At 46.1% G+C, this 12352-nt stretch overlaps 1 protein-coding gene across 2 annotated transcripts in view; it reads right to left on the bottom strand.

Annotated features, from left to right (window-relative positions):
- Window positions 1-12352, bottom strand: part of LOC142583100 (WD repeat-containing protein 7-like) — a 126155-nt gene that overhangs the window by 13500 nt on the left and 100303 nt on the right. The window contains exons 26-29 of one of the 2 annotated variants that reach the window (XM_075693404.1): window positions 9272-9458; window positions 4597-4867; window positions 3132-3214; window positions 1767-1866 (exon numbers count right to left, since the gene is read on the bottom strand). In XM_075693404.1, the coding sequence (XP_075549519.1) occupies window positions 1767-1866; window positions 3132-3214; window positions 4597-4867; window positions 9272-9458 (641 nt within the window). Of the gene's footprint in view, window positions 1-1766; window positions 1867-3131; window positions 3215-4596; window positions 4868-9271; window positions 9459-12352 lie in introns of those variants that run through there. The other variant, XM_075693405.1, reaches the window with a different exon arrangement.

Here is a 12352-nt window from a genome sequence, read left to right as displayed (position 1 = left end):
CTCAAAAGAGTGTGAACGTTGTAACGACTTTCGCAGCAAGACAGACTTGTCTAATCAGAGTGTACGTGATGATAATAGCTCCATGTAACACTGTCTGGTCAGGTAAGAGCATTTTCAGTACGACAGGTCACTGACCAGTGTCAAAAAAACACAGTTTGACTTCTCGGGATCTGTACAGGTCCCCGGGATCTGTACAGATCCCACGTTCACAACGAGCCGGTTATTACAAGGTTCGTTTATGTATGCTTGAGCACTCGTTCTAGGGTTCGAGAGTACGCGTTGTTCATATTGTCTTATGTCCTGTTGAGCGTGTTGTCAGTGGTTTGCTTGACCAGCGATTTCAGGCGTAGTCTTGCTGATAAGTTGCTTCTCCGTGATAATGGCCTTTGTCTCGTCCCTGTTCATCGCGTGGCGCGTGTTTTGAATGTGAACGGCTAACTGTAAACAAGGAATCTGCAGAGATCCCGAAAAGTCAAAGTTCGTGTTTTTTGACGTTGCTCAGAAACCAGTTGTACTAATCAGACGGTAGGCGTGACGCAAACAGTACACTGCATTCTGGAATATACGTGAACACCACCAACTGCTCTCAAATATACAGTGTAGATTGTAATATAAATCGCAGTCAGATTTTAGCAGTGTGATTTGATTCGGCAGCTGCCATCACAACATTGTTATCTGGGCCCGAATAGAGAAATCTTCGTTCTCTTGGGTGACTTCCTGACTTTATCATGACGTATTAATGGAAGAAGCAAGCACACCTTGAAAGCTTGCCCCTTCTATTTGTTCATAGGAAGGGAGTGCTTTCGTAAGGTAAGAAATGGAGGCCGTGTATGCGGGTTTGATGGCACAAGATTTATGCAAATATTCTAATAATTAAAACAAAAGAAGTGTGCGACGAGAACCAACAGCACTTGGACCGGACGAAGTGAGGACGTCCTCACTTCGTCCGGTCCAAGCGCGCTGCTTGGTCCCGTCCCAGTGATGTAGCAGCCAGCCCAGACCAGCGCACTCCTGAAATCTGCGTAACATTTTGATGTTTAATTTTTAGGCTGTTGACTACAATGAAGAGACGATTTCTTGTAATTTTGCTTACTTCACATGAAAATTCTCCATAAAATGTGACGTGGTATGGCAAGTGTTGAACAAATAAATAAGTAAAAAATAAAAAAGTGCACTCTTTTGCGTGATAGGCGAAGCTTTGATAGCGATAGCAAAATATAGACAACTACGCGATGCATTGTTCGTAGTTTTATCAGCCGTATGAATTGCCGTCAACATTCGCTTATTATTACGATAATAATTATATGGACACCTCAGGCGAATTTCCGCCGTCGCCGTCGAGGTGATGTTCCGCATAGAGTCCAAGCGCGATAACATCGAGGCCGCGCACCGTGTGCGGTAGGGGGAGCGAAAACTTGCGAGGGCGAGTCGAGAAGGACGGTGGCTAGATGCGGCAGTGCCTTCTCGCGCTCGCAAGGGAGGAAGGTGGGGAGGTTGCGCGCCATCTTCTCACACGCCCAAATTGGAAGGGGCGGGGTAGCGGGGAGATGTGTGTGTGCTAGGAGGGGGGAGGGCAATATGCATCAAGCGACTGTGCATAAGCAGGCCAGACACAAGGTTTTTTTTCTCAACACCCTGTGAAGGCTGCTGGGATTTGTAGAGGCGAGACCCTATCTTGAGGACCTGTGATAGCAGCAAATCTAGCCCCACAATGGCGAGTGAGCTGTACGAATACACAAAATGAAAAAGAAAAAGAGTGGACATGCCTGCGACTTCGAGGCCTTCAGTTCAAAGATGGTGACGTTGCCGTTCTTGCATCCAACAGCAATGCGCCGTGTTGCCTTGCAGTAGCTGACCATGTTAAATCTGAAGAAAATGCAACGCACGTGTTACACGCCTTCTTGAAATGACTGGGAAAGCTCAAGTGTGACGTTGGCGAAAGCTATAATGTGTCCAACGCACTCGCAGAACATGTACACAAGCGCAATCATGTCATCAGTGAGAACAACAGAACAGTTATCGCCAAAGAAACAAACAAGCAAAAGAGGCCAATGCTCAAATCATGATGACAGTAGTCGTTCTGATGCCAGCGGTAGTCATAACAGTGTCTACCATTCTTGTGTGTTTCTGTGCACGTGTGATTCGCATCTTAGGTCTGTAAGATAGATGTTTAAATAGTCATAAAGACGCGTTGTGTACGTTCTGTAGCTGTTTGCATGTCAATAAGCATCAAACGCCTCAGTTGTTAAATTATTGTAAAAAAATTGTAACATGTCGTGTAATGCCACACTAACCGAATCTTTCTTGTGGTTTTGCCTACTTTATTAATGTTGACTGCGGGGTCCCAAATTCCGGCTTTCACGTTCCATATTTTTAATGTTCGGTCCGGCACTAACGTGTGGATAAGGTCCTGCTTTCATTTCTGTATTAAAACATGTACGCGCACACAGCATTACTGGTACAGGCGAGACCCAACACCATGAACTTGGTGTGGATGGCACGGTGCCTCCAGTTTATTCTCAATCGTTATGCCACATGCTGCGTGCTGACGATGACGTAGTGTGTGGCACATTGTGAACAAGAAAATCAGCTTGGGTTCCAAAACATAAATTGTATGTATAACTTGTGACTTCATCAGTGACCCCCCGCTGTTTCGAGAAGGGGAAACGAGAGGCGCGATTTTTGTTAGTCGCAACCGTATGAAACTAGCAGTTAATGAAGCTGGTGTTAATGAAAGAAGATGATTTGTTATTTTTATTAGAAGTGTATAACTGGTAAAGTAAACGAAAATGAAGGTGGACGAAAAAGACAACAACGTGACATCAGTAAAAGCTGAACCCACAACCTGGCAAGTTGTTCCTTCCACATCCTATTCTGACAGCTCAATCGAATGTGCATTAAGACATGTTACACAGCCCGGCCATTATCGCTGCTTCTATAATATTTCTAGTCGTTTGCTCGTTGATCATGCCTATGTCATTGCACTGGTTAAACAACGGCTCACAACCGCAATTCTTACAGTGAGAACTTAGGTGACCAGACGGAACATTAAGCACATTGTTCATACAGGTATGCTTAAGACAGCCAAGGCAGGTATACAGGTAGTATATACAGGTATGCTTAAGACGTACCTGCATATTGGCGGAAACAATTCGTGGAGTCCGTGCATCTTCAGCTGGGTAGGGTCGACGCAGTGAAGCACGATCTCCATCACCTGTGCCGAACAAAAGTTGCAACAATGCACCGACATAAACACAGTTACGCATTCTACTGTGACATGACGCGGGGCAATGAGCTGAACAAGGTGATCAAAGAACATTTGCACACAAGCACATATATTGAAAAGACTGCAAAAAAATTACATAACGATTTTTAAAATAAAAGCTGAGGAGGTTAAATTGGCATGGAATACTAGGCACGGAATATTTAAAGGCGTCCACATTTATGATGTGTCGTGCTTCGATCGGCAGCGAATTACACTTTCAGTGCGCTGCATGCTACACAGAGAAAGAAAACAATTCGACTCAAGTATACGCTATGGAAATTCATATTCCAAATTGTTGGAGCCTTCCATATTCAGTGTCTATATATAAAATAAAAAAGAAATGCTACAAGAAAATTTTTACAGGCTTTTTTTACGAATTGTGATGAGTGTGAGAGCCACACTAAACTGTCTAAAAAGTGTGCTGTTGTTCCTGATTTAATAATTGCTTACAAGTGCTATGCGCAGGAGTGCTTAACAACTTCTGTACTTACCAACTATGATCCTTACGTGCAAGAGACGTGTGGAATGAATAATACAACTTGGAAAATGTGTATTAAAACATAATTTCAACGTCGTGGAAACTCTAAAAACACTAAAGTTGTCCTTGAAATGCCAGACTTGGCGCAATTGACATTATTATAACATCATAATTAACACAAAGCAGAATTCTTGCTGTCATTTAGTAATAAAGCCAGATATGATGGGTCTGCTGATAAAAATTAAGCTAAAGCGCTGTGTGCAGCTCTTCTGGCTGCACTCCTGTGAGGCAACCACAGCGATCGCAGGAACAAAACAAGGAAATATGATGACGTTCTAATGCATCGACCTCTTGAGTACCAAAGCCAAAACTAGTTCATTGGAGCAAGTATAGTGGTAAATTGATTAGGCCGTTCTAATGCTTTCCGGTATATTTCGTTGGGTTTAGAAAGTTTTAGAAGTTCGGGTGCCACACGAAAAAGGAAATAAGTCAGAAACGTCATGTAAGTCTTTATTATCGATTTTGAGAAGTTGCCGCTAGCGAACGCAGGACTTGAAGGAAAGGAACAACACGAAGCGGTGCCGACAACTGATGATTTAATGAAACGAATGCCAAGCTTTTGCAGGTCAGAACACGCGAGTGCACACGCGTGCCTGATCTATAAAAAAACTCGGCGTTCGTTTCGTTAAATCATCAGTAGCCAGTACCGCTTCGTGTTGTCCCTTCCTTCAAGTCCTACGTTCGCTCGTGGGAATTTCCCAAAATCACGAATCACCAACTAGCCTACACGCACGCGCTCCTGTGTTTCTTTCTTAGCCCCGATTGCTCCCAGCCAAGTTGACTTCCAACTCGCCTCGGCGATCAGGTCGGCCACCTCAGTCTGCATCTTGCTGATCAGCATGTCCACGATGCGCAAGATCTCGGGTCGCGCGCGGCACAGCACCGTCTGGTGCAGCGAGATGTTGAGCGACTGCGCGTCCTGGGCGAGCATCGTGTAGCGGCGCACTTCGCGCGCCAGCGTCGTGATGAACGTCGGTGGTCGCGCCGTCGCAATCAGGGACAGCGCGTGCCGAGCCGTGCGGCACGTGTCCGCCGCCGGTGTCAGCGACAGCCCGCACGACATCCTGCGAGCGAGCGAACGGAGCAGAGGGCGCTTCTGAGGTGGACGGAGGCTTGTGCGCGAGTTATTAGAAGAGACACACACGTCCTCTTGCTTTCTTGAACGAGACGCGGAGGCTCGCGGGAAGGCGGAGATTTCATTGGCAGTGGTCGAGCAAGGGACACGCGCCTCGGGAGCAAACGTTTCGACAGGGAGTCCCGGTCAGTGCGAAAACCGCCAAAGTCTCGCTGTCGAAACATCGGCGCCATAGACATTCTCTGTTCGAATCTTTCTTGTATTTTCTACCGCGAAGTAGCACAATACGCGACATTTGCCATATTTGTGCAATTCTAATGCACCTTTGATTGTAAGTCGTACCACCTGATTTTTGTGGTAAGCGATGACAATGACGTCGCGCGAGTGAATGTAAAACACGCTTTTTGAATTGTGCGCTAAAATTCATTCGGGAGGCTTAGGCAGCTCCTCACGAAAACATGACGCTTTCTACGTAAACTGTGCTGGCATACTATGGCTGATGCATGGCCGCTGAGAACTCTTCCTAAAGGACTTCCTGTTTGTGCTTCGGATTAAGATAACAAAAAAAAAGAATTGTGTGATCATATCGGAGCTTGCCAGCCAATCAGCTCCCCCACTAAAAAGGCAAGTAGAACTAATGTTGGGTCAATGTTGGGTTTAATTTCTCAAAACTGCACATCGGGTTACGTGCTGTAAGGGAGGGGTTGGGGAGAGCCATGGAGTAATTTTGACTACTTGTGTTTCTCTAATATTCACCTAAGGTATAGTACAGGAACGTATTTGCATTACCCTTTCAGGGAAATGCGGCTGCCGTGGTCGGGAGCTAAACCCGCAACTTCGTGCTCAGTAGCGGAGTGCTATAGCCACTGAGTAATGGTGTCTAAAGTTGCTTAAATGTAGCCCAACACAACGCTGCCAACCACAATGTCAAACTATACCACGCCACAGTATATCTTGTAACCACTGCACTCCAGTTGAAACTGCTTTGAAAATATCGCCTAATAATTAAGGGGTGTGTCTTTTTTAGGCTATAAAGGCATGTTTAAAAATTGCCTTTGACGATTAGCATGAGTGTGTTTCTTAAAGGGAAGCTGAAGATTCTGTCAAATTCATTATAAGACGCCCATATACAGAAACGGGAACCTTATAAACAATGCAGGTAAAATGTTGGGCGGGATTTTTCACTTAGGAGCGACGTTATCCTCGGTTAAAATTGCGCTGTCGCTCCGCCCCCTGTCGAGCACCGCGCGTTGCTGCTGACGCTGACGATGCGAGCGGAAATCGGAAACTGTGGCGTAGTGACGTCAGCACTGGTGTTCCGTTTCTTCGGTCTCCGCCATCGTGCTTGACCGCGCTTGTTTCTGTGTGCGTGCCGTCATAATCTGCTTCGTTCGACCCTGCATTCCTTTGTTTGTGTGTATGTATAGTGGTAGTTGACGTGCGCAGCATGAATTGAAGTGGTGGGCCGATCACGCCGGCGTTCTGTGCAGCCTACGGTTGCATGAACACCAGCGGCCGCGACGATGTTCCATTGCTTCCCGCAAGACAAGAAGCTTGCAGCTAAGTGGGAGGCTGCTGTGAATCGAAAGAATTTCAAGCGCTCAAGAACAGCAGTGCTGTGCTTGAACCACTTCCGTGACGACGATTACTACCAGAGTTTATCAAATGCGTGAATGAGTGAGGGAGCGACTTGCTGCTATCAGAGTTTCTAAACGCAGCGCGAAAGGGTCGGGGCAACAAACGCACAAAGGCGGGACGGGTGCGGGCGGACGGATGGTAACTGGTCTTGGAAGACCTTATGAATACACGAACTCGTCCAAACCTGGATTTTGCTTTACTGCTAGCTACTTCCTGTTACCACGCTGAACGGAGGGTACATGTTTATCTCCCGCCCTTGACGCAGGTTTCGTCGCAAACCGTCGTTAATTTTCTATTCGCACGTGTGTTGTGAAACAACCTACGTGCAGCTACCATAACGCAGTGCAAGTGTAAAGTTTGCATGCCTTTGAAAGCCGGCGCACGCCAGGACGCTGCGCTCCCCCTCGCGCACAAAGAGAAACCTGCTGTCCCATGTAGCCGACGGAATTCGCCGTCTTTTACGGCTCCGGTCACGAGTAGCGTGCGGATGGCGCGCTGATGAAGGTCCCTACACGTGCTAAAAGAGCCGGGAAACTTCCCCGCATGTAAACCGTCTATGTAGATTGCCGACACTTTGGGGCAGCGCGCAAATGGCGATGATCGCATCCCTGCTTACGTTCCACGAGGAGGCATGCATGAACATAACAGTACAGTTGTCGGCCCGGAAACGAACTCAATGGTTCGCTGAATACAGCTTTGCAAAAGAACATTTCTAACACGAGGATATGCTAACACTTCGCTTTCGTTCGCGTCGACAGCACTGCTTGCTACCAGCATCTTTTGCTTCTTGGAGAGGCCGGCTGCGTACATGTAGGGAGCAACGTCGAACTTCTCAGAGAAACGCAAGCTCTCGAAATTTACCATTGCCGTCTCACCAAACCACAGCGTCAAACCACCTCGCACCGTGCTTCCATGAGTGGCGGCAGCGGTCGGTCCGACGAACACCATCGTTGACGTCACGACGCGCCCCACCAATCACAGGCGGAAACGAGGCGCGCGAGCTGCCCCGAGTCTGCGGCTGCACTCTTCGTCGAAATAAAATCTGTTTGCGCTTTCTTTCGCTCAATTTCGATGCGATATTCGAAATCGGAGGGTTGAAAGCCATTACGTACAGCTCTTCACTCATTTTTTCTGGAAACCTCTTCAGCTTCCCTTTAAGCTGGGCTACACGAAGCGGCGGACTTCACTTGCACAAGAAATTGAGACGGATATCACTAATTAGGTTTTTAACTACTTTGCGGCACATATTGCAAATTAAGAATCGTCGCCGGAGAGTTTCCAAGGAATAACCACTTGGAACGAATTTTTGAGGACGCAACCGATTTCGAAACATGCGCCATCAAGCCTGCGGTAAAATTGGACTGTTGTTTCACTTACTTCTTTAACAAAACGCAATTTTATGCATTGCACTGAAGCACGAAAGTAACTAGAACGCCCATGTATTTCGTCGCACACTTTGGGAATTCGTAAATTACAATTCATGCCATAAATTAGTTAATTATAAAGTTAATTAGTGAATTTCTCATAATTGGCCGATTATGCATATCTAGTTCTGGGGCAAGTAATGTCCGCTTCTTTGAGTAATCCAGCTAAAGCACTAGAATTATGATATCAGCCAAAGCAATTTAAAGGATCTGTATAGATAGCCTAAAAAGACCCACGGTATATTAAGGGTACATACCCCTTGTGTCACCTTGCCACCTTCATTCTGGGGGATTGGCTAAGAAGAGGCACGCTAATATCACATACGCCGTGGCGAAGTTGCTTGTTCGGGAGCCTAGCCAGTGGTACATGCCAAGTAGCCCAAATTGTCTACTAGGCCAGACAGCGTCATGCAGCGAGAAGTCTAGTCGGGCATATACCACGTGGCCAAGTTGTCTACTTGGCACGACAGCAGCCAGCACATACCTATTGACCTAAGTTGTCTGTCATCATCATCAGCCTATGTTTATGTACACTGCATGACAAAGGCCTCTACCAGCGATGTCAAATCACCCATGTCTTGCGCTAGCTAATTCCAACTTGCGCCTGTAAACTTCCTAATTTCATCATCTCACCTAATTTTTTACCGTCCTCGGATACGCTTCCCTTCCCTTAGCCCCCATTCTGTAACTCTAATGGTCCACCGGTTATCTACCCTGCGCATCACATGGCCTGCCCAGTTCTGTTTTTTTATCTGGATCTCAACTAGCATATCGGCTATCCCCCTTTACTTTCTGATCCGCACCGCTTTCTTCCTGTCTATTAAGGTCTCGCTTAATATTTTTCGTTCCATCGCTCTTTGCGCGGTCCTTGACTTGCTCTCGAGCTGCTTTATTAACCTCCAAGTTCCGGCCCCTTGTTTTAGCACCGGTAGAACGCAATGAGCATAAACTTTTATTGTCTGCCGTATGCACTCCAACCAATTTTTATTCTTCTATAAGTGACCTTCTCAAGATTAGGGTCCCCTGTGAGTGATTAACCTAGATAAAGGTACTCCTGCACATACTCTAGAGGTTGACTGGGGATCATGAAGTCTTGTTTCCTTGCCAGGCTATAGAACACTACTTTTCTCTTCTGCATATTAATCTTCAACCCTACTCTTATACTTTGTCGGTTAAGGCTTTTACATATCCACAAATATATCCGACACAAGAACAATGACCGACACCCCACCCCAGGGAAGAGTCAAAGACGCTTTGCTTTAAAAAGTATGTGTGAAACACAGCAAGCTAATCCGCCAAACGGAGGAAATAGGAGACGGAGATGCACCAACCTGGGCAGCAGCTTATCCGCGTCGCAGCAGAGGTCAAACAGGCCAAGCAGTACACGGGACACGTCCATATATGCCTGCCAGACCGCGAAGCCACGGCCGATCAGGTCAATGGCCGCTCGGCGTAAAGATGAGTGCGGTGGAACAGCTGAAGATGCAGGCGTCAGCAGCAGGTGCGCCAGTGCCTGACCTGCAGCCATACAGCAGGTCTCCACTGACTGACAACTCCAGTCATATGCACACAAAACGCACCAGCCAGTGATACTTAACAGTAATCCCACGCACAAGTTTACAAATCGCTACCATACATAGTTCACAACCAAGGAGGCCCCCAATTTGGTCTATGACTCTGAGACTTCATCCTGTGTTTAGCAATCTGTAATGACATGTGATGGCAACAAAATTTGATTCTGATTATAAAAAAAATAGTTGGCATTTAGCGTTTGCTTCTCATTCTCTCACTATCTTTTTACGGGCCTACCGTAACATGACCGGCTAGAATGCTCTGCTAATTCAACATTACAACATTTGTTTGATCATTCTGATTGTTCATTTCTTCCGTTTGATTGATATATCCGCATTGTCATTGGTAATACAGTCAAAACTTGTTACAACGAACTTGCATACACTACAAAAATACCCTTATTATATCCAATATTTTTTAATAATATTCATTACACGGTCATATCAACAAAAATATTTTGAAGTTACGTTGTTACACCTAATAATTTATAATATTCATCTTCATTATGTTGATGCCTGTCTATAGAAATTGTCGACAATGTCTTTGGCATGCTATTTTTAAGCATATTACGCCAGTACGTACCTGTGCTTGTTTTATTAAGACGTTCGTGTTATGGCAGTGGTTATTTTCAAAAGTATGTAGCCATTTCCAGAGTTATTACAGTTTAGTATTTATAAACGTGGCCTTAAATTACGCACTTGTATTTTTACTCATTGTGATACATCTATCAATTCTGAGATGCAGCTGAAGGCCAGTTGAAGTAGCGTTTGTTTCTAGCCACTTCTTTCCTGTGCAACATTGTAGAAATAATGCGATTGATTGAGAAATTAATTGGTTGGCTGGTTGATTGACTGAGTGATTGATTGCCCATAAAAAGGTCTATTGTCCAGGTGTCGTTACGACACATCGCAAAAGATTCGCTTTCTTTTTCACGTGAGTTAACTATGGGACAAATTCATCTTTCACGGGGCAGACTGGTCTCCATTGTTAGTGAGTTCTTGACATACTGACTCTCAGTAAATTATTCAATATGCGAGTACTGAAGAAGACGATCCCACATGAGGCTAATCATTTATCCACAATTCTCTCTAATCAAAGTATGAAGTAGCTCATGACATTCATACCATGCTTTCACTTGTAATGTTCCAAATGGCAAACAAATATAAAGAAATCAAGATATAGTTAAAGGCAACTCCAGCAATTTTTCGATGTCCACTGATCTTAATAAAATTTGGAACATACGTTCTCTTTTGCACTCTGATTATCTGTGCCAAACAATATGGCAGCGAGTCATTTAGGTTTCATGACAATGAATTTTAAAGATTGGTTGCTTTCCCAACTCATTACTTTTTATTGGCCACACTGTGTTTGTGACGTCAGAGACTACCCCACCACTCTGGCTGAAATCGCGGCTGAAATCGCCGCTGTGTAGCTCGGGAAATCTGTAAAAGCTCCCTGTGTTGTCAGGACATGTGCACATCAGCTTCGCTTCTTTGGCGTTAGCGCCACGTGTACTGCATGTTTAGCAAGCGTTCTGCATGTTTACATCATGGTAATGTAGGATCTGACGCCATCGGCTCATTGTGACGTCACACGAAGCAACTACCCGTTTCGGTTTTGGTATCTCGTTTATTGGTTATTCAAAATTCTTGAAGAATCTTTAAGCAGATTGAACCACCCTACCGGTAACAGGACTGTCAATGGCATTTAAAGATGGCAATATCCTGATATGGTTAACAAGACGCCGGAGTTGCCCTCTAACTCATCTTTTTAAGAAAACAATGGTTTATTTCCGTGCTAAAAATAGCGGCAGAACCCATCTCACGATGACTGTCGACGGTAATCCGTCGCACTGAATCAATATAACGACACAACGTACTGCCACCGTTGAAACGAGTTATGCATGAGGCGTGTACTGCAGTGGCACTCCTCATTCGCGCTTCCTAAAACATCTAGCGCCGCTGCCAAGCCAGCGCGCGGCCTTCGAAATGCACGGTGCGATGGTCTGTGCCACCGTTTAAACGGTGGCCTGTGCGGACGCGTGTCATGTGTCATTCGTGAACCTGGCTTGCTTCCTTTTTTTTTGGACACACTGCGCCATCTAGTGGCACCGCCGAGAAGTCCGCGCGTGGCCTCCGAGACTAGAAGCATGGCGCTCAGGTGCCTGCGAACGCTGAGAATTGTTCCCTATCTTACCGTGCACTCAATGGCACTCTTAATGACCCAAGTTGGCGAGAGTTTCATTGAAGAGCGGCACAATGCGTTTGTACTGCACTAACGCGCTGACGTGAAAGGCGTTCGTTGAAAAGCAGCACATACCGAATACATTTGTGGTGCAGCCTGCTAATGCGCCGGGTTACGGTCCTTAATTGAGAAACTCTTATGACGTTGGCTCGATTCCGCTCAGCATCGAAGACATGTAAGGGATATTTTTCATCATTGTAAGGTGGCACATTCCCAGTGGCACATACCTAGTTACCCATGTTGGCGTCAATGACGTTCATCGAAGAGCGGCACACACCTCCTGGCACATAGCCAATGACCGAAGCTGGCCAAGAATGCGTGCGACGGCGCGCTTTGGCCAGGGAGAAAGTCGCTCCCAGATTTCGTGTGATATGATAAGCCGCCTGTGCGGTCCCAGGGGGGGGGGGGGGGGGCGCCACTCTTGCTCGACGTGCGTGCACCCGTCAGGCGATTCTTCTTTTTGACATTTTTAGCGACGTCGCCAAAACAGGGTGGTCTGTTTGTTTTCTAACTGACAGCTTCCTTTAATGAGGCCATATATAACCTCTCTCCTTCTAGGTGTAGGCTGGGTGTCAGCAATAATCTGGAGGCTTGAC

Source organism: Dermacentor variabilis, chromosome 5, assembly GCF_050947875.1.
Source record: "Dermacentor variabilis isolate Ectoservices chromosome 5, ASM5094787v1, whole genome shotgun sequence".
Taxonomy (NCBI): Eukaryota; Metazoa; Arthropoda; class Arachnida; order Ixodida; family Ixodidae; genus Dermacentor; species Dermacentor variabilis.
The sequence above is the reverse complement of the archived record's forward strand: the minus strand, read 5'-3'. Positions and strand labels throughout refer to the sequence as shown.